Source organism: Elaeis guineensis, chromosome 5 (genome assembly GCF_000442705.2).
Source record: "Elaeis guineensis isolate ETL-2024a chromosome 5, EG11, whole genome shotgun sequence".
NCBI classification, from domain to species: domain Eukaryota; kingdom Viridiplantae; phylum Streptophyta; class Magnoliopsida; order Arecales; family Arecaceae; genus Elaeis; species Elaeis guineensis.
The window spans coordinates 39,035,818-39,057,845 of NC_025997.2; the positions used below are offsets into that span (position 1 = coordinate 39,035,818).

The window sequence follows — 22,028 nt, forward strand, 5'->3', positions numbered from 1 at the left end:
ATTCAGGTGACGCTTTGTAGACTGATCTAATGTCAATTTCAATTCAGGTGAAGCAACTCTTCACCACTTTATTACATAGCCAAGCTTTGTAAATAAGAGTGATGCCCTCATTTGCAACCAAACTATTTAAAGTTGTATTCTCTACTTCTTATTTTGAAGAATAACTCCTTTTATCCACTCTGCTCATCTCCTATATTATTTCTCCTTGGAACCTTAAGGTAGTAGTTCTGTCTTCTTTTCACCCACTGAAGTTCTAAATAAATCCATGCAACACACTGAAGAAGTTGACACTCAGGAGCTCAGATGGTCATGCCAAGAATGTTGCTCACATCCTCCTGTCATGGGCCAAGTACTCGCCAAAAGTGGAGTACCATCATGTAAACACAAATTCAAAGAAGCAAGGGATTGAAGAACCTCTTCTTGTCTCATATAATATAAGAAGGATATATAGAACACAACCCTACTTGGGGCATGTAATCTGTGTAAAATCCTTAAAATAGGATAATGAATCCATGAGTAACATACTAAAATTATTCAGCCACAAAATATCAAAATCTAGCAAAAACTAATACCGACTATAATAGACAATCAAACATTGAGTTGCTCATATTTACGGCCATTAATCTTTTGGCTTTTTGACATTTGACATGGTCTACTTGATTATAGTACCTGCTAGCCGCAGCTTGCATTCCATTATACTCATTGCTTGTTTAAGAGGTAAGAAGTGACTGCAATATAGTTGTGGTGTCACATATCATTGGCATAAGCACATAGCATACTATTCAACCTTGTTATTATGGAGATGATATACATTAGAAAGCTAAAATAATCATTAAATTGGAAACCCTAACTCATGGAATGGAATATCCATTTATTTTAACAAGAACTAATGAAAGAAATAACCACTTTGCCTTCTAATATAAGTGAAAAGAGAATGATGTGCCAGGGTCATGACCTGATCGTCAATCTTTCTTATTTTGTTTCCACTTTCCTTCATTTTATTTTAGGAGAGCCAACATTGAGATCTTACGGTATCTTCTCTATCCTAGAATCCTGAGTCATTTGGCTTAAGGTTACAGCAAATTTGTCTTCCTAGTTGTATTGTAAACATCAGATTGATCACTACTATTACTATAGATCCTCGGCCTGGGCCGGATTAGCTGGAGTGAGACAACATCCGGCTAAGATAATGGTGACCGGACCTGCAAAATAAAATTTTGACCATAAGTTGGCTCCGACAGAGATCTTCGACGCTCAAGTCAGAAATCGGTAGAATAGATGGAAGGAGAGTGTGAGAGAGTTATGTACTTTGGGGATCCTTTGATTACCTTTATTTATAGAGGTGAGAGCCGTGGGAGAGAAGAATTGGAGGTTGTTTCGACTCCTTTGAATGCTCTATCCCGAAATCTTTGGTCTGTTTTCTCGATATTAAGCTGTTGTAGCTGTCTTATTTCGCTTATAGCCAGCTGCTCCCACTGATGACGTGATTTGACGGGATTGTATGGGGATTTCCTGCCAACCTTTCTGAATATGGTGATCGAAATAAAATCTGAGGGGGCATGGTTTGATGACCCACCATGTGTACTGTTGGAGATGAGGTTCGACATTAGATCCCTAGGTTGGAGCCGACATGGGGGTCGGAACTCGAAATCTGGATCGATGTTCGCTACTTGGAGACCGCTTTGATGATGAGAGTAATGGTAGATGTGTAGATCGGCAATATAATGTGCATGAAGATAGTGTCGGCTGCCGCTGCTAGAGTCAACAAACCAATTATAGATTGATGGCTTAGGAATGAAAATGTTGGCGATAAAATTGAAAATTTGCGCATAAATCGACGGCCGATGCATGGGTTAGTGGCCGATGTATGGGTTGGCCACGACTAAAGTCCATCCGTGTCTTCGGTTTGGGCACTAAAGTTTCACCTATAACAACTACCTTTAGCCTATGGGCAAATCCTCATGCTGGTTGCATCATAAACTTCAGATTGCTTACTACCTTTGTGGGGTATGCAAATCAGCTAAAGTAACCGAGAATACTTTGATAATGGCATTAGGCCCTCACTAGATGCATCTCCATGGAGAGATTTTGATCCCAATAGGAAAATTACAAGTGATATTCATTTACTCTAGGTTATGTTTCTGAATACAGAGTACTATCTTTGTTATCTCGTCTAATAAACGAATCTTACATTGCTTGTATCGAGCAACAGTAGGAATGTAAAAGATGACATCATAGTTATATACAAGCGTACATAGAATATTGCCCTTCTGACATGTTACCAAGGAAAAACTGTTCTGAAATCGACTAATTAAGTTCAGCAGCCTTAAAAAGCTCTCTCCATTTCTCAGGATCACGTCCAGGTCCTTCTCCCTGCATTAGTTCAAGCTAGCCATTTTAGGAATCCAGAGGTGAATATTGCAACTTCTTAATGTATACCAAGATTTTTTAAAAAGTTTTAAATAAAGACAGATTGCAAAACAAAATACCTGAAAGAAACATTAGGTAAACATAAAAAGCAGTTAATTATAATGCTTCACTTCGATTCCTTGAAAAAAATGATGCTTCACTTCCAGTATAGAAAGCTAATTGGTCCCATTTTTTCAGGCATAAACTAACCAGTTCATTTGAAAGCCTGTGAAGTGGTCCTATAAAAGGAAGCATATAATTATTCAAGATGCATTTTTCAAATTCGATAGGTATAACTACCTCCACCGAGTTGATTTCATATATTTGTCCTTGAGTAAATTCCATATCAAGAGCTTGTATGCAGGCTTCTGCAACAACAAGTCTGCTAACTTCGCCCACAAGTTTGTCTCCTATGAAATGGAAAAAAATGTCTGTAAAAATGAACCAAAGATAACCAAAGATTGAAGTAGAAGAACATCCACATATGATGATGTGTTAAGAATAAAACTTTTGCAGTACTTTTAATTCATGAATCTTAGAAATATGTGAGATTGGGTCCTTTCATATAGAAGCACGCTATTTGCACTCCTAACTTCTTGGTAAAGCGCATGACGATTGGATTTATATCTGTAAATGATACTTTGCCTTTCTTCCAGCAAGCCAGCAGAACAGCAGCATCTCATTTTAGGTTATGCCCTAGGTACAATGATACTTTGGGATAGTATGTTGCAGGACATCCAAAGGTATGTTTTACAGCAATCAGGAGATTTGATATGATTCCCATTTAAAGTGCAAAGAAGATAACAAAAATTTTATTTTCCTTGAAGATCTTTTTGAATTAGAATTATGATGGAGAACTGGAAGCAACATGCTATAGTAATCATGTCTTTCCTGTTTAACATGTGAAGCAACATGCTAAGCTGTTGAGATAGCAATGCCTTGCTGGAGATGCACATTGAAGACAAATGAGTTAAACTTATTTTTCATATTCGTTGTTTATAAAGGCTGATCTCTGTGTGTGTGTGTGTGTGTGTGTGTGTGTGGAGAGGAAGGCAGGCATTTCCCCATCTGAGATCTCTTTTTGAGAAAAAAGGAAAAGCCACTTCTTACAAAATAGATGCATCTTACCATGCAACTGGCATATTTTCAAGCAGCAAAAAGGCTCTAACATTAGGATAATACATGCACCAATGAAACCATCTGATGAACAGCAGCATTCATTGTATGAGAGGTTGTCTCGACTCAAGACCATCTCATACAGATATATTTCACACTATTCATGCCTACTAAACGTAGTATGAAGGGAATATCATGCATTAGAAACAAAGCAAGTCTCTCCATCAATTACTTGAGAAAGAACTTAGGGGAGACTAGCATGCTGTTTTGAGACTAACAATTTTTCATTCCATCTGGGCACTACTATTCTGATTCATCCAGGATCCTTTCATGCACTTCAAGAATGAAGTGATCAGTTGCAGGGATTCAAGTTCTGGCAGGATGTCCCACGAGACACCAGGATGAGCTACCATCTTGCATGTCGGGACAAGGTACCATCTCGATTGTTGGCACATCGTAGGACATCTTAAGACCGTCTCACCATTGTCCCCTCATCAACCCAGCCACTAGGCAAAAAAAAGCGGCCCAAAATGATTGGCACAAATCTAAAAGCATAAAAAAAGAAAAAATTGAAAGAAGACTCTTCCTCGATACACTCCCAATTGGAGTTGGAGATCATTGCCGGAAGGAAGTCTAACTCCCCTCTAGCTTTATTTAAAGGGAAGAAGGCTTCTCTTTCCTTTTCGTCAAAGAACGAGGGCCCAAGCTGGAGAAGTCATCGGAGTTTTCTTCTCGAAAGCCACTGTGCCATTGGAAATTGAAGTTGGAGAGCCTGTCAAAGCCTAAGGTAAGCCCCGCCCCTCCTTCCTCTCTCTCTTCCCTTTCTCCCAATAGAATTAAGCACCACCACTGATCATTAGTTTCGCCAGAAAATCAAGAAAAGAAAATTTTCTATTTTTTGATCTCTCTCTCCCTTTTTTCGGCCATGTCTGTTGCCGGAGCTCATCATCCAAGCTCTTGATCCCTTCCCCACTTTGTTCTCTAACTTGTGTTGAAGCCCAGCCATCGGTGAGTGGGTGGGTACCCAAAAATAATTGAGAAAAGGGTTAGGCCCTATTTTGGCTAATTTTTGTGCATCCTTTCGCCAACTATGGTTGCCGACAACCTACTACCAAACCTCTGGTTGTGTTGCCGCCATCCCCTTCCACTGCTGGCCTTCTGGCATTGACCACCAAGGCCATCGGCCTTTGTTTTGTTAAAAGGAACCCAAGAAGAAGGAAAGAGAAAGAAAAGAAGAACAAAAAAGGAAGAAAAAGAAAAGAAAAAAAGAAAAGAAAAGAACAAAAAGAGATGAAAAGAAAAGAAGAGAACTTTCTCTCTCTTCCCTCTCTCCTCTCTCCTCTTAGTTTTTCTCTCTAGTTTCTCTCCACTTTCTCTTTATATGTTCTCTCCATACATGATTCTCTCTCTAGATTATTTTTCTCTCTCCTAGGGTTTTTTAGATCTTCAAAAAGACCATCTTAATGTGTTAGAACAATCTTGGTGAAAAGATCCTAATTCATGGTTATAGGGCAACGTACCAGCAACCATCCTTATTAAGATTGGATCTACTGAATTTTTGATCATCCATGTTTATTGAACTATCTATACACTAGTTAAAATCATAATTTGATGGGATTATCTTAATCAGACTGATGGGAACATTGGTCATTATCATTTGACCACTGTCAGATTCCACTAGATTTAATCACCTTTGATCTCTATAGAGTCAACTGTATCTTAATAAGATTTTGATTAAATAAAATTATTTCATCAAACTAACCTCTAATTATCAAGCATTGTATCGACCTCCATTGTAACTCTTGTTGGATACTATTAATTTGATCATCCTTGATCTCTGTTGAACCACCTATATCATAGTATGATCTTTGGGCAGATGAAGTTAGATGACTGATCGATCTGGATCATTAGATGTGACCACCGTCAATCTTATCCTTCCATAATTAATCATATCCATTCTGATTATTGGACTTAATTCTGCATAGGGGTGTAGCCATCTCGACAAGAAGATGTTTAGCAACAGAGATATCGTGATATGATCGATTAACTAAAGATTTTAAAAGAAAATTCTAAAATTATATGGATTTGTTGGAGTACATATGAGGCAAGTAATGCTTCACTTTTTCTAAATTTATTAGCAAATTATAAAATATTTTTTATATTAAATCATTCATGATTTATAAATTCGATGCATGATATTTTGAATTGTCAAATATATCCTTTTTCAATATGTTAAATGATTTAAGATCGAATGTATTGAATTTGCTATGAAATATGGATTACATCGATTGATTTTGATGTCGCATGGTTTATGAACTTTTTCAGTTGGAATATGAAAAAGTATTTTGATTTGAGATGAATTTTGACTTGCAGTTTGACTACATATGTATATCTTGTCAATAGGATAAAATGTTGGTACTATGATACACTACCAATGAGATGGTTAAATGTTAGTATTTCGATATCTTGCCAGTGAAGGTTGTTAGTATTTCCATACCTTACCGGTGATAGTTGTGCATAGGTATTTTGATATCCTGCAGGTAGAGGTTGCATGTTGGTACTTCGATACCTAGAAAGTGAAGGGGTTAAATACTGATAATTTTATATCCTGCCGTGAGGGTTGTGCACTGAAACTTTGATACCCACCATTAGGGGTTATGTAGTGGCACTTCGATTTAGTTCATAGCTGCTGAGATGAAAGTGATGTTTTGAAAGAAATTGATTTATGAACAAAATTTGAATTGTGAAATGATTGGATCCACATGCATATTTATTTGAAAAGTATTGTATATATCAACTGGATTTTGAATTGATGTACCTTACATGCTTACTTTCAGTATGCTATTATTACTGGATTTATCTAGCTAAAATGTTGATTGGTTACTGTATTGTCTAGCTTATTACTCTATATTTTAGTATTTTTATAGATTCAGAGGACTAGTTTAACTCGGGGATTCATTATGGGAAAGCGATTAGAAGCAGAATTCAATATCTTTATTTAGATTGAAAATCTTAGTGAAGTTTGATATAAGATCTTTTGAATAATATTGGATTTTATGACAAATTAAAATTGATTTTAGATAGTTAAATTTTGGACTTAATTTGTTGAATTTATTTTGCTGATATCATGAGAAGATGCCTTATATGCTCGTGGGGATAGTTCTTCATGAGTATGCAGTGGTTGCCCTAACCCTTGGCTCATGATCTGAGGTCAAAGGCATGACAACCATCTTGCTTGTTGGGATAAGGTACCATCTCAAGTGTTGACATATCGTAGGACATCTTAGGACTGCCCTCTCATTGTTCCCGTATCTTGATCGGCACATCTTAGGACATCCCCTATCCTCGGCATTGGGATGGGGTGGAATGCTAGTGCATCTCATTCCATAGGAAAATTAAGACAATCCTGCTCTGTAGGATTTAAAACCTTTATCAGTTGTATCTTGGTAATAGGATATGTCATGACATCTGCACCATGCAGAGAATTCCATTGTAACAAGATCACCAACCACAGAATGTCTGACTGGGTGACACCTATAAATCTTATTCATGTCATTGCCTTCATGTCATCAAGAAAATCAATTAAGTAATGCCAAAAATTACCATAACAAAATTTACAATGTTGCATCATTAGAACAAGAGATACCCACTGAAAGAAAAATTCCACTTGACTCTAAATAATAAACCATCACTTGGTTTACTATGACCTTGCTCTAAAGAGAAATGGAACTTCTGTCACAATTGATTTTTTTATTCTTTATGTTTCTTTTCTTTAATCAATGAATATAACAAAAAAGCTACCAGTCCAAAAATAACCAATATTAGTTGAATCACTATCACACTTATGAAGCTTGGCCCATGCCAAAGTTCCACAGTTTTGCTTTGGGATCTACAAAAACTTACATGGTCAAGCAATACTTGAGTCCACATTTTGAGATATTTGAAGGACGAGGAAGTAGGAATAAAAGGAGAGCTTCCCCAAGGCCATATGGAAGGAATATATCTTGGAATTGATACTATAGTGGGCTTGAAGAATGAAGTGATCGTGGAGGTAGTATGTGTAAGGTTTTATGTTTTAAAACAGGAAGTTTTAGAATTAGAGCCATTGAAGAAACCAACAAATCAAATCTCTTGATATGTGCATGAAGATTGACAAAATGCTGAATCCTGTTACCAGCATCTAGTAATAGATATAAATGGAAGAAATTGGCTTTGAATAATGTCAACATGATGAAGCATCCTAATATCTAGATAAAAAGAAAAAAAAAAGCAAAGGTGGCATAAGGAAAATCACATTCAAGATAAGGGGTATATGTTAGCATCTCCGTACTGAAACAAGTACCAATACCGGTACCATCCATGTATAATATTAGTAATACCCAATATGGGGTTCATTTCGGTGTATCGACACTCAGTACAGCTCTTGTACCACATATTGGTTCCAGTGGCGGAGCTACGTGGAGGCACAGGGGGGGCCTTGGCCCCTTTTAAAAGGAAATATGGACCTGACACTTGAGAAACCCCGTGCCCCCACACCACCCCCCCCACCCTAACTCTTTGGGCCCCGATGCGTCGCAAGTTGCAACTTGCGCTCCAACCCCCCGGGCCCCTGATGCGTCGAACTCGAGTCATTTTTGAAGATGTCATCACTTTTTTTTTAATAGGGTAAACAAAATGACCTCCAAACCCCATCCCCCCCGCACGGCGTGTTGCACCAGACTCCAGTGCACCTCTGGGTTCCCCCACCGCGCGTTGCACCAGTGCATCCTCTTGTTTCTTCTTCCCCCTCACATGTCATCAGTTGCCAGAAGCTAGCATCTGCATCCCACCACTCCACTAGCCCTCCGCCATTGTCGGGCGTCGTCGCATCAATTGATCGAATAAGGCATCAGCGATTCAACGAAAAAAACCCCTCAATTGAGGATTTAAAATTGAGTAATTCTTAAATAATTTATGTGGATTCGTCTGTCTTCTTTCTATTAAATTTAGTTTAAAATTTAATTTGCTAAATTTTAGTTTGAAATTATGAATTGAATTGATGTATTTGTGATCTGTATTTTGTTCTCCAACATTTAGTTTATGTGATTAATTAGTAAATTAGTGAGTTACTCATTCTTTGCATAATTTCTTTGTTAATTGCTATTGTTTTAGGTCATTCTTTGCTTGGAATTTAATCATCAATGATCGGAAGCAAAAACAACTTGATTTCTTCTTTAAGAAAAGCGAGGAAAGTAGTTCTCAAGGAGATAATGATGGGTATGGCCAAAACAAAAAACCAAAGGGAGATAATAGTGAGTTCTTTGACATTGATGCTATTTGTTCCCTCACAGAGAAGTATTATCCTTTTGATTTCGCAGAATCAGAGGATTACTTTGAGATATCAGTTACAACATGTTTGTATTGATTTTCTTAATGATCTAGACTTGAAAAGATTGTCAACTATTAGAGAATTGTGCCAATATTTAATGGAGATGAAGAAGTCGAAGATTTATTGTCTTGTTGATAGATTGATTCATCTTGTTTTGACTCTTCCAATATCTATTGTAACTACTGAATGTGCTTTTTCAGCTATGAAATTTTTGAAGACTAGATTGCGCAACAAAATGGAGGACGAATTTCTTGTTGATAGCTTGATCGTTTATGTTGAAAGAAAAATTGCAGAGACCTTTAGTTTAGATTTTATTCTTGATGAATTTATATCTTTAAAAGAACATCATTTGCAATTTTAATTTTAAATAGTAATAATAAAAAACTTTAAATTATGTCCTATATGTATTATTTTGACCCTCCGTAACTCAATTTTTTGGCTCCGCCACTTATCGGTTCGGTACTGATATGGTATAGTATGCATGGTATACACCGGTACCAACCAATACAGTGGACCATGAAGAGTATCAGAGGGACTAAAAGTGTGGACAATTTGGTGCAGAGAAGAAATCAACAAAGTAGAAAGAGGATGCCAAGCTTATGTTGCAACTATCAAGGGAGAGAATGCGTAAAAACGAACAATGAAAAAACCGAAAGAACAATTTGAGCTAGAATAAAACCACTTTGAAATAACCACACTATATGGTATGGCTAAAAGGTCTTGAATCCGTAGGTGATCATAAGGGTGAAGCAAATAACAACACAAAGACTAAACAACAAATGGACACGATGAGATTTTGACCACTTTCGAGGCTAAAAGTATGTAGCCACTCAGACCTCCAGAGAAACACAAAATGAGAACTTTATGCCCATGGGAACAAATAATGACAACCCTAAATAAGCTCAAAATTTGAGGATGTAAAGTCATATGCTTTGTTCATCAACAATCAACAACATCTCAACAATATAAGAAATTCAAGGAATATGTTTGCATCATGTATACTTTGAAGCTGGGGAGGAGGGTATCCCCAACCTAACAGGTTGGATGTAATTTTGACCTCTAGTGGCTGATAAAGGAGATGAAAAGTGCCTCCAACAAGTAGAAAAGAGTTAAATGAATGGTTGTACTTGACAACGAAGAATAATTGAGTACCTCCATTATTGCTCTCATCTCTGTGGGAAAGAAATACTCTTGATAAATCTGTGCATCTGGAACTTTCTCTAGTGATGGTTATAGTTAGTCTACAGGATTTTGGCCATGATCCAAAGGAATCAGCTCAAGAGCTTGTTGTAACGGAACCAATCTGACATGTAATGGAAAAGATTGCTCTTGGAAAAATAGTCAAATGCAATGGCAGTAACCTCTATTGGTGCTTCTGACTACTAGAGATGCTCCAGAGTGATAAAAAGAAACCCAGGAAGATGATAATAAAGCTTGATGAAGAAGTTTAAGATCAAATGACTTATACAAATATGATAAACCATGGCCTTATAATATGATATGTGAAGTATAATAGATGGCAAAACAGTATGTATACATATGAAAAATCATGACAATTTTACGACAATTTCATCCAAGAGGGTTACCTTGACCTACGACGACTGCACGTCGTTTCCCTGCAGTTGCTTTGAGCAATGTATTTAAATCATATGAAGTGTATGGTCCATCAGTCAATCTTCCAGCCCTGGCAAAAGTAGCCATACTCTATCAACAAGAAATATAATAACTCTGGTGATACAAACACACATATACATACATACAGGTAAGAACAATTATCAAAAGAAAATGGTAAGAAGATCAGCTGTTCTTTCCTTTTTCCTTTTGACATAGAGAAAGGGCCAAAAAGCTATATGGTAGCAGTCAATGGGCCTCTCTCAGAGCCTTGGCCTCATATAAACATAGATTATTATCTACATAATATAAAAATATTACACACCTGATAATGGTGAAGGGAAGGCCAGAACTGCGAACAAAATCTTCCCCCATCTTCTTAAACTTAAGAACACCAAAGAGATTCATGATACTGCTCAAACAGAACAACCACAACTTAGAAGCTAAGTTACCAAATGCACAAATATTTTATCTAATTCTAAAACCAAGGTACAAGCATTAATGAAACATAACCAAGAATGCATATATTATTTGACTATGCATCAACATTCAAAGTTAAGCACTCTGATAATTTTTTTCTAGATTCGAGGAGTTGTGTTCTAAAACGAGCATCACAAGCAAGGCTTAGCATATTGAACCTCATAGAAATTTGTATTGCTGCTGACTATGAGTTTCAGCATAGGAAGGTTAGTAATGACTTTCTTGGTTATTTTTAGATGAAAATTGAATAGATAGACTAATTATTATTGTGGTATTGATGACTAGAAGAGTAGACAGGCAACAATAATTGCTAAGAAGGTTATAAACTTATAATAATCCAGAATCTCACCTAAAAGGCTAGCCAAAAGGTGTTACTTAGGTTCCTTGGCCCAGTATATTTTCCTAAGATCTATCTGGTACATCACTGATGTGAGACTAAACATATGCCTACATAGGTCCACACACAATCCTCTATTTATGCTTTGGCATCTTTGTAGGCTAAGAGTCCAAATCCCATCAAATCAAATCACAAATACCACAATTGGACTGTGGTCATCCTTAAAAAGGTCCATGCTGCAGTGTTTCCTAATCCACATGGACTATGGACCTGATACCACTTGTAACAACTTAGGACCGCATGCAAAAAGGTTAGCCAAAAGGTGTTATGTGGAAAAGTGGCCTTATTTATGTATCCAAGATTTATCCGGTGCATAACCAAGTTGGGACTAAACACACACTTGCACAGGTCTTCTTAACGGTATTGGCTAAGAGACTGTTGTTTCAGTTGTGCCAAAATATGCCCGACACTTTTTAAACTTTACATTCTCAATATCGTCAAATCAAAATTTCAAATATGCAATAATTGACAATACATACCTCCATGGAAGCTCATTGAATTTTGTAACACCAACTGATGATACAAGAACGAGTCTCTTCAATGTTGGTGGTAATGCTGATACAAGATTCCGTACTCCTTCCCAATCTTCAAACAACAATTATGTTTGAGAAAGTTGAAAGGACAAAATTTTCTAAACTGTCATGCTACAAATTCTCATAGTGTGATTGAAAGATTTTGGCTTTTGAAAAGTCAAAAAGAAAGAACCTAAAGGAAAAATATAAAAACAAAACAGCCCAACACAATTCAAAGTGAAGAAGGAATAGTACAGAAAACTATTGTGTAAATCACTAGTTGTCATCAAGGAGCAGAAAAGGAAAACCCTGTTATTATGAGATGTTAAAGAGGCATTCAAATTGTTCTAGCATTTGTCAAGAAGAATGTTGACACTATAGTACGATGGAATTATTTGAGAAAGTGAGTGCATCTTCATATAGAATAATTTTAACATGATCTTATGCCCATGAACCTTTTCCTCTATTATTTTCCTTCTTGTTTTCATTTTATGAGGAACACATGGTAATGGAATTGTACCTCATATCTTTAACTGGAATTAGGTCACTGTCATCTAGTAATATAAAAGTTAAGGAAAATTATACATTTTTTTCCTAAACAAATAGGTGCAATCTGCAGAGACATTATACCTACCCACTCGTTCAGGTGTGTTGTCACCATCCCATCTCTTCGAAGGAAATGCTGTGGTTCCGGTGCAGCAAATTACATGTGTGACTCCCTATGAAACAAGAGTCCTATAATTTGATTTAATAAAGCAGTCATAAATAATTTGACAGTCAACATGATAATTTTTTTGAGCCACATATCAAAATGATACTTTTATATCCTGAAACTGAAACTAGAATGAAAAATCAAATTGACTAACCTCAAATATAGCTGGATCTAAATCACTCGGAATTCGTGTGTCCCCTTGCCATACCTATTACAAATAACAACACCTCAAAACTATAGTTAGAATATAAAGGCAAGTACCAGAGTAGTAAATAAGTTAACACGTCAAAATAAAGGAAATGAGTTAACATGTTAAATAAGTAACTTGATTACCATACCTGTAAAGTGTTCTCATCTTGTTTACCAAACAGAGATGTAGCTTTTGTAGGATCTCTTAGAAGTAAGCGCAATTTGGTGTTTCTGCTTAGAAGTGATGCTACAATTAACTGCCCTGCAAACATATTATATGCATGAAAGAATATATGAATCCACAGAGGTGAGTTGGTCTGGACAAGCAACATTTAACTGAAAAAACAGAAACATACCAGATGAGGCTCTAAAACCACAGGATTTTGTTACATCATCCTTATGCTAACTTGCAAAATATAATGTAATTACTTACACCACTGCAAAGAATATATTGTTTTTTTTTTTTATAATGGGGTTTATAAAATCAAGTGCCAGTGGCCCAGTGCATTGCCATCTGCTTGGCAGCAGAGTCTTGGATTGTATCTGCTTGGCAGCAGAGCTAAGATGTTTGCCCACTGGAAGAGAACGATTTTCCTCACAGTGTTGCATGCTATTCAGATTCACAAGGCAAAAAATATATACATCTCGGTGAGCTCTTAAGTAATCTTGACAATTTTTTTTACCATTTCAACTCATGCATGTTATTTGCATTTCTTTGATTGGAATTCAATAAGAAAAAAAATGGAAAAAATGATGCACTCGAACATCCTCCAGAATATAGGATGGCAACCACTCTGGATACATTCTGATTGTTGCAACAAGGGGCTTGGGTATAAAATCTTATTCTTTTGAGCCATTCGGTTGTACAAATTGGAAAACACATATCAACTATAATGAGCAACCAAAAGGTCAATAGAAGTGTGGCATGACAAGATGATTTCTCGTACATCTATAACAAGAAAATTATTCTAAGTACTTTCTCCCAGATATTACAATATTAGAAGAATATCAAGACAAATTCATCATTGCAACAGAGCAGAAATGCAAAACTCAAAAGAAACAATTCTCCAACTCAGGGAGGCAATGTAGTCTAAGAACCCATACTTAAATTGACATGTCAAACTACTGATGCCAAACATTTACAATGAACATGCACAGATATTGATTTATATCCATAAAATCCTTATGATTGCTCTTGATAAATTAAATTTAAAGTTAAGAGCTTAAAATCTATTTAAACTGTCAATCATAGAACAAAATTTGTTGAAAATTTTTGTAATGCTTATAAGAAATTTGGTTGAAATCTATTGACATGAAGGGACATGACTTTAGCTAACCATAACTTCAAATTACTTCCAAATCCTAAAGAAAGGCACATAGAGCCTCATTCAAACTGTATTACACAACTCTGAAACATGACATGCATGTGGAGTATGAGATGTACTTGCGATTGGACAAACTTTCGAGTGTTATATGGATACTTGTTGCTTTGGTCACATCATTGGAAGAATTAACAAAAACTATGAGGTCTAATACGAATTGTGTTTTCATTTAGCTCTTTGGCTTACAATTGTGACTTAGACATGAATAATATTCTTATATCAAACTTTGCAATCTTCTCTCCATCTAAAACTCTTTCTAGGAAGAGGGAACTCTCGAATAGGGATCTTAACTGCATAAGCTTAAATTGCATAACCATGGAGTGGGTCTCCTACTTGTCAACTACTCTTCTAGGTTTAACCATAGGCTCCTCTCTTGCTCAAAGTTTCCTTGCCCAAGAATATACATCATCAACTCAAAGTTTCCTTGCCCAAGAATATACAACATCAACTCAAAGAGTCAATAGCATTTTAATAGCCAGTTGTGAAACGTTCTCCGATGTTGATGGATCATATTTTTTCCATAAATCCAATTCTCTATATATGGGATAAAGAATCTTTATAAAGGTTAAATTTTGTACTTCTGCAACAGCAAAAAGCAAAAGGGAGCCATGTCAATTGTCATTTAGTAGGAGTCTGTTGGTTTAATCAACACAGGTTTTGTCAGAGAACCTCTCGGCATTAGTTCAATGTTTAGAGGGCTTGTTCCAAGGGGAAGGGCTAATGAACTAAAAAAACCAAAGTAGACCTAAGCTCTGTAAATTGTAGAAGCAGCCAGCATAATCATGCTCAAATTTGAGACGCTGAACACTATTCTTTCAAAAAAAAAAAAATATTGGCAATAGTAAGAGACTCAATTATTGGTCCATTGAACCTTTCCTTTCTCTTTAAACAAACAATTTTCTCCATTCCATGTCATTGAGGACCAAGAAAAATAAAACTCACAATATAATATGTAATTCTGATTAACGATTATGTGTTTTTTGTGAAACAAATTAAATGGCATGCTCTCAACCAGATGCAGTCATCAACTTTCCCCAATTTTTCCTACCTAAAATTGCCTGCTTGCCCTATCACCACTACTTTTATCATCACTGAAACTAATGCTAATGCTTGCATGAAAAAATTGACACTCAATCACTTCCATCAGTGATTGGATTTCAATAATTAAATTTCATAACATAACAAATAGTCGACCAGAATGCCATTCCCTAAAAACATGTCACATTAAAAAAAAAAAAAAACAAGACTTCTTTATTCCAATTCTTGCTCATGATATAGAAACATGAAGAGAGGGGCATGGGAATGCCTACCCACGCCGCCAGTCCCGCCGACGACGAGAACATGCTTGTTAGAAGAGGGAACAGCTTCAGAGACCTGCGTTCCGGCCAAGCCAGAGGACTGGGTCTGCTCCTCCTTCACTGCATGTGTCACAAGCCTTCCTTCATTGCCACAGCTTTTGCTTGCGACTAAAGAACGACCAAAGCCCATGAGATTTGGTGGTGGGATTGGAACAGAAGGAGGCCATCTTAGAACGCTCTTCCGGGCGTTGTCCAGGGAGGAGGGAAGGTGACGGATAGAGTGGGAGGAGAGGCTGAGAGCCATTGGAGAAGGAGAAGAAAGAAAGGTGTCCAGAATCTAAATGGTAGGGTGCCTCAGAACGGTTACAGGCTTCTTGTTAGGACGATAAATTTGAAGCTGGGGGAAGCTGGTAAAAATGGTACGGAAGGTGTGGTTGATGGAGTCCGGTGATTAGTTGTGTGGTCTCAAATTCTGATCAGGACGTGGGAGAAACTGGATGATTCGGGGGAGTTTTGAGGTGGGTCCCATTTGCATTCAGTGTAAGGAGTGGTAGCAACGTGTCATGGAGCCTTGGTTGCATTTGGAGGACCAACTGTTCTTCTATTTTCTTTAAAATAAAAAATAATAAAAAAAAAAGGGTGGGCGCTACCTTTGCTCCACCGTTACGGGACGTTTCCAATTTTTTTTTAAATTTTTTTTATATATATCCTTTTAAATATTTAAATTTATATAAATATATTTTTAAATTTAATATTTATATATATATTTTTTATAAAATATATTTTTTACATATATATATTCATATCATCTAATATCGTTAAAAATTAATAATTTAAAATTAAAATGATTAAAATATTTTTATAAATAGATGTACAAAAAAAAATATGAGAATATATATACAAATAGTAATTTTATTGAGATATTCTATAAATTTGAATATTTGAAAGGGTATACACGTAAAAAATTTATTTTTTTTATTTTGTTAATTTTATCTAAATAATATTAATTTAAAAAATTATAAAAATAATATTTTTTATAAAATATTTATTAAAATACTATTCAAATTAAGGACAACTTTATGTGCTCACTCACCATAACTCATGCCATGTGGAGTCGTCCTATAAAAAAATGACTCATAAAGTCGTCCTATGGTAGGATAACTCTGAGTTGTTCTATGATGGAGCGACTTTGATCCCAGACAGAGAGACTACTAGACTCTCCAATCATCGAGAAGGAGATTGGCGGGAATGGAAAGGGGCGGCGGGGGCCGAGAGGGAGAGGGTCGGGGACTGAGATCCCTCGAACCTCTTCCTCTCGGCCCTCTCAGTTTTTGCCGCCCCTTCCCACATCCTCCCCAATCTTTCTCTCAATAGTTGGAGAGTCTAGTGGGTCTCTCGATGCAAGAGCGGTGGTTACTTAAAGTCGCTCTATCATAGAATGACTCTATAAGTCGTCCTACTATAAAGTGATTTATAATCTCTATATTATAAGATGATTCTATATTGCTGACTCCACCATCCACATAGCATAAGTTGTAGTGAGTCAGCATATAAAGTTATTTTATGACAGGATATTTTTATTTTGAATAATATTTTGATAAATATTTTATAAAAAATATTTTTTAAATTTTTTTAAATAATATTATTTAGATAAAACTATCTTTTATTTCCGATAGCTTGGGGCCTATAGCAAACCAACATAGTTATTATAAATTAACAGGTGCACTTCTTTTTTTTGGTAACAATAGGTGCGCTACTTTTAAACCCAAAATTTTGTACAGTTTTTTAGTGTGTCCTCTCAAAGAGCACATCTCTTATGTAACGAAGAGAAAGGAAAAAAAAAAAACACATATCTTGAATAATATCCTTTGGATTGTTGCATAACCTGATAAAATAGAAAATATAAAAAATATCTATTTTTTCTTATTTTATTATATTTTTGTTTTTTTTTTTGGCTTCCAAAGGTTCTAATTGATTTATCTTTCTTTAAGTATGTAAATTAAAAAAAAGCATATTAGAGTCAGGTATTGTATCATGGAAGTAGGTTTTTCAAATAACCACCTGCATATTTATGGATTACGATCTTAGTGGAGAAAATACTATCTTTTTTAAGATAATATCATTGATTTGTCTTGCTTATTTGTTATTTCTATTTTCTCATTAATCCCACAACACCAACATGGGAGAGAAAGTTTAGTGCATAGGCTTATATGTATACCATAGAATATGAATCCAAGGTTAATTAGATAGTTTAAATGTGAGAATATCATGCCGGTTGAGATGTACCTCAAAGTATAGATTTTGGATTCGATTCATAGATGGTACATCTTCAAAAATTGAACTTCAATAATATAATTTAGGTTCCTTTCTATTTCTCAACAAAAAAAAAAAAAAGAAAAAAAAAAGGAGAAAGTTTACCACCATATCTCTTAGTTTATTTACCTACTCTATTTTGAATGCAAAGTCTACCATTCCATGATCACCTCCATTGGACGAGAAAGTGAAGCTTTGAGGTTTAGTTTTTCCAAGACATAATAGGTAATTTTAATTTATTTTGAATAAATACTTTCTATTTCTCAACAAAAAAAAAGAAAAAAAAAGGAGAAAGTTTACCACCATATCTCTTAGTTTATTTACCTACTCTATTTTGAATGCAAAGTCTACCATTCCATGATCACCTCCACTGGACGAGAAAGTGAAGCTTTGAGGTTTAGTTTTTCCAAGACATAATAGGTAATTTTAATTTATTTTGAATAAATACATACGCATACATGTGTACCTATGTATGTATGTAGGTACATAACTATATATATATATATATATGTGTGTGTGTGTGTGTGTGTATGAGTGTGTATATATCTTTTTCAATTTTTTTTTGATAAAAGAAAATAGTATTACATTTGTTGTGGGGGAGATCCATCAAATAGGATCAATTCTCCGTAAGGTGCACTCAAGATGATGTGATGAGATCACACTAGTTATGGATCCAGACACCATTCACGTAGGTGAAGTCTGCACCTGACACTCATGACTAACAATCTTGATACAGAAGAGTGGAGGAGGTTTTTCTATGACGATGGTCAGAATGTGGCCCAACGGTCTGCAAGAATAGGCCTAACAAATCTAGACCCCAGCTAATAGCCTATATGCTTAACCTTCAAATAAAAAGAGATATAAAGGGGACTCCAAAGTAAGCCAAGCTCAAGTAAGAAAAAATCTCACTCTGCCCTTGCTATCTTTTCTCTCTACTGTCCTCAAAGCTTCGACTACTTTAAGCATTGGAAGGTGCCCCACTGAAACACCTTTGATGAGTATGGACTTTCTTTGCAGATATTCTTTGATATCACAGATTTTGACTGACGACTGACTCTAGCTATGTCAGCACTCTGCTAGAGCATTGTGGCAATAGATTGGCATTAGAGGAGGAGTCAAGTCCTTTTTAAGAGAAAAAGAGAAATGGTGCGGATGAAAGCATATAACTTCATTGCCTTCCTGATCAACACTTATATTAATATATTAAACATACTCAAAACATCATTAATTAACATGTATCGGTTTGAATTTGATATTTTCTAACTTATTTTGCAGGTAAATTGAAGATTGGGTCCACGATAAGTGTATAAATTTATCCATAGAAGTATTAATTTATCTATTAAATTATTTTTATTTTTTTTAAAATTAATATTTTTTTATATATTTTATAGAAAAAAAAGTATATTAATATGAAGGGTCCAATTCACGGACTTAAAAGATCGAATGGGATAAAAAAATAGAGTCAAAATAGAATTAAAATCAAAGTCGAAAATCCAGCCTATCAATTTGTAAATTGTTGATCCACCGTGAACCACTTAATCTTCATGTGGCCCGTGATATTCCACCAAGGAAGGGAGCTAGACCCGGTCCATCATGGACCATGCATAAAAAAAAAAAATAGGAATCAGAGAAGGATGGTGGGCTCACGATTTTTGAGAACAGAATTTAATGAAGCCTGGGTGCATAAAAATTTGAATGAGGCTGCAACAAAAGGAAGTGGGACTCGTGGGATTTGAATGATGGCTGTTTTTTTTTTTTTGGTCCAGCGGTTGAGAAGCCAGCGTGAGCACGGATCTTCGGATATGGTCGCACATGAAAAAAAAAACTGGATGTTGGTTGGATTTTACACGCAGTGGACACAGAAGAGCCTGGGACGCGAATGCGGATTGAACGGTGGAAGGCTCTAGGCACGCGCGGATTTGGAAAGAAGTTTGGAAGCGATCTGAGATGCATGATATAGAAAAAAATATATAGTCCCACGTCTAAACAATAAGAAAATTTCTTCATTGCCTGCATCTATGAAAAGATCTCAATGTCCCTAAGAAAATTTCTTCTTTGCCTGCATCTATGAAAAGATCTCAATGTTTCTGCATTGAGAGATATCTCTCTCTATTTTATAATTTTTATAGAAGATCTATATGACAGACGGACATATCCATCTTTTAAACTTTTTAGTTATCTTGTTCCCATTTTTTTCATTCTTTTAACACATGAGAAGGAAAGTCAGTCAGAAAAAGATTGGTCCCAAGCCAAAAGAGGGAGAGAAGCTAGATTTTGTAGAAATTTTATTTTCTGTTCTAACTCTAAGTCTTGTTAATGGCTTAGGAGTTAAAAATTTTTATAATCAGAATTTTTATTTAACAATAAATTAGTTATTTTTTTCTATAATTTTAATTTATACAATAGGATAGTTTAAATTTCTGCATCTTTTAATTTTGTAATTTTTAATTACCTCAAGTTAAATTTCAGCAAGTAAAATTAGATTTTATTTTAATTTTTCTTCGGATTTGAAATCAACTATGTTTGGCTAAGCAATCTCTATGGGGTTTGCGTTGAAGCTAGACCATGAATAAAAGTCATTTCTTTTGAATTTCTCTTTTTGAATTTGTAATTTTAGAGTCCTTCTCCCTTTATCTCTCTTGTCAAGAGACTTGATGGGCTATCATTGGGTCAGAATCCCTTGATAGTCCATACTTGGTTCGATGCAAGAGTGGATGATTGGTAGAAAGCTCATAATTTTCTAAACCGTTTCTTCTTTTTTCTTATGAAAATCTTGATGGGTTATAATTGGGTCAGAATTTCTTCATAGCCTATACTTAGACAGCACAAGAGAAGTGAAGAAAGGAAGAGTCTCTTAATTAGAGTGATAACAAAATACTCGATAGATCATAATTGAGTTAAATCTCTTCATGATCCATGTTTGTTCATGTTTTACATCTTAATCAAGGGACATTATAAGAAAAACCATATGAAAACTCTTTAATTCATTGGTCTAGTAGATTCAAAAGTCCTACATCTTTTAGATAATTTACCTTTTATATTTGATTAGTTTACTGCTTTAGTAGTTTGTAATTCAACAAACAATCTCTCTTTTTTTTCTTTCAAGCTCGTCTGAGCAAGTATTTGAATACAATTTAAAATCCAATTCTTCATGGGATCGACTCGTACTCGTCGGACGTATTACATTGTACACCGTGCACTTGCGGTAAATTTAAGACACATCAAGTTTTTGGCACCGTTGCCGGAGATTTGGCGGGTTTAAATTGTATTTCAGATTCTTGTTTTTTGTACTTTTAGCTTTAGTATTGTAATTCTTTTCTGTCTTTTTTAATTATTTTTAGTCAAATTAAAAATCTACATAAGGTTGTCCTAGCATAATAGGAGGTTACGTTGTATGGTTGTCCTAGGATAGATTTTGATTTGCATTAAAAAAAAGATCATTATCTTTAATTCTTAGATTTCTCTTTTAATTGCTGCTTTATTTGCTTAGTTAATTTTCTACCTTTAATATAGATTAGATTTCTCTCATTATATTTAGATTGCATAAGTTTCATCTTCTTATTAGCTAATTTAAATCCTTATTAGTTGGATCTTTTCATTTCTTTCATAACTTACTAATCCAAAACGCAACATTTACTTTAGTTTCTGCAATTAGATTAACATAAAAAGAAAGAAAATACTAATCGCATAAGATTTAGTTAATATAAAGAAACACCTAAACTTTAAAAACTTTTCACTTTATTTGGTCACCTTGCTTTCTTTGCATTACATTTTCATAATATATCTTAAGGGTATCACCCATTAATCAGATAAGGTGGAGATTTGATCAACCTTCCTCAGTCCACAAATCATTTTCTTGCATCTACATAACCTAACCTTTAAATAAAATTGATTAGACGTCAGCCTTAGGGACATCCGAGCTCATTAGGACAAAGAAATCCAAGAGTTGGATTGGGTTCAAGTGGGTTAGCCTGTCAGTGTCTAGGAAAGTGGTTCAGAAACTACGTTTCGAAGAAAAGTAGTTATCTAATTATATCCGTTGCGAAAATATGAAAAATCTCTCACCAATCTTACATTTACCTGACTGATTCGGTTAGTTGATTTCAAACTTGGAGTGCTCGAAGGTAACCTTGACAGTTAGGAGCTATCTAGAATTAGAAAAATCTTAGTTAGGATTTTTCTTCTTTTCTTTTCTCTTCTTTTGATTGAAAACTTGATTGAAAATAAAAGAATAAAAACAA

At 35.3% G+C, this 22,028-nt stretch overlaps 1 protein-coding gene across 2 annotated transcripts; it reads right to left on the reverse strand.

Annotated features, from left to right (window-relative positions):
• Window positions 1–2,086: 2,086 nt before the first annotated feature.
• Window positions 2,087–15,879, reverse strand: LOC105045368 (uncharacterized protein At5g02240). 2 transcript variants are annotated; one of them, XM_010923627.4, is made up of 9 exons: window positions 15,487–15,874; window positions 12,944–13,056; window positions 12,760–12,813; window positions 12,528–12,612; window positions 11,861–11,966; window positions 10,830–10,916; window positions 10,480–10,577; window positions 2,710–2,819; window positions 2,087–2,373 (listed from the first exon to the last, which is right to left on the reverse strand). In XM_010923627.4, exons 1-9 carry the CDS (start codon window positions 15,776–15,778, stop codon window positions 2,308–2,310), a joined length of 1,011 nt encoding a protein of 336 aa, XP_010921929.1. In that variant the 5' UTR covers window positions 15,779–15,874; the 3' UTR covers window positions 2,087–2,307. The 2 variants fall into 2 exon arrangements, with proteins under 2 accessions (XP_010921929.1, XP_073114012.1); XM_073257911.1 differs by lacking the exons at window positions 2,087–2,373; window positions 2,710–2,819 and adding an exon at window positions 6,009–6,094 and having other exon boundaries at window positions 15,487–15,879.
• Window positions 15,880–22,028: the final 6,149 nt, after the last annotated feature.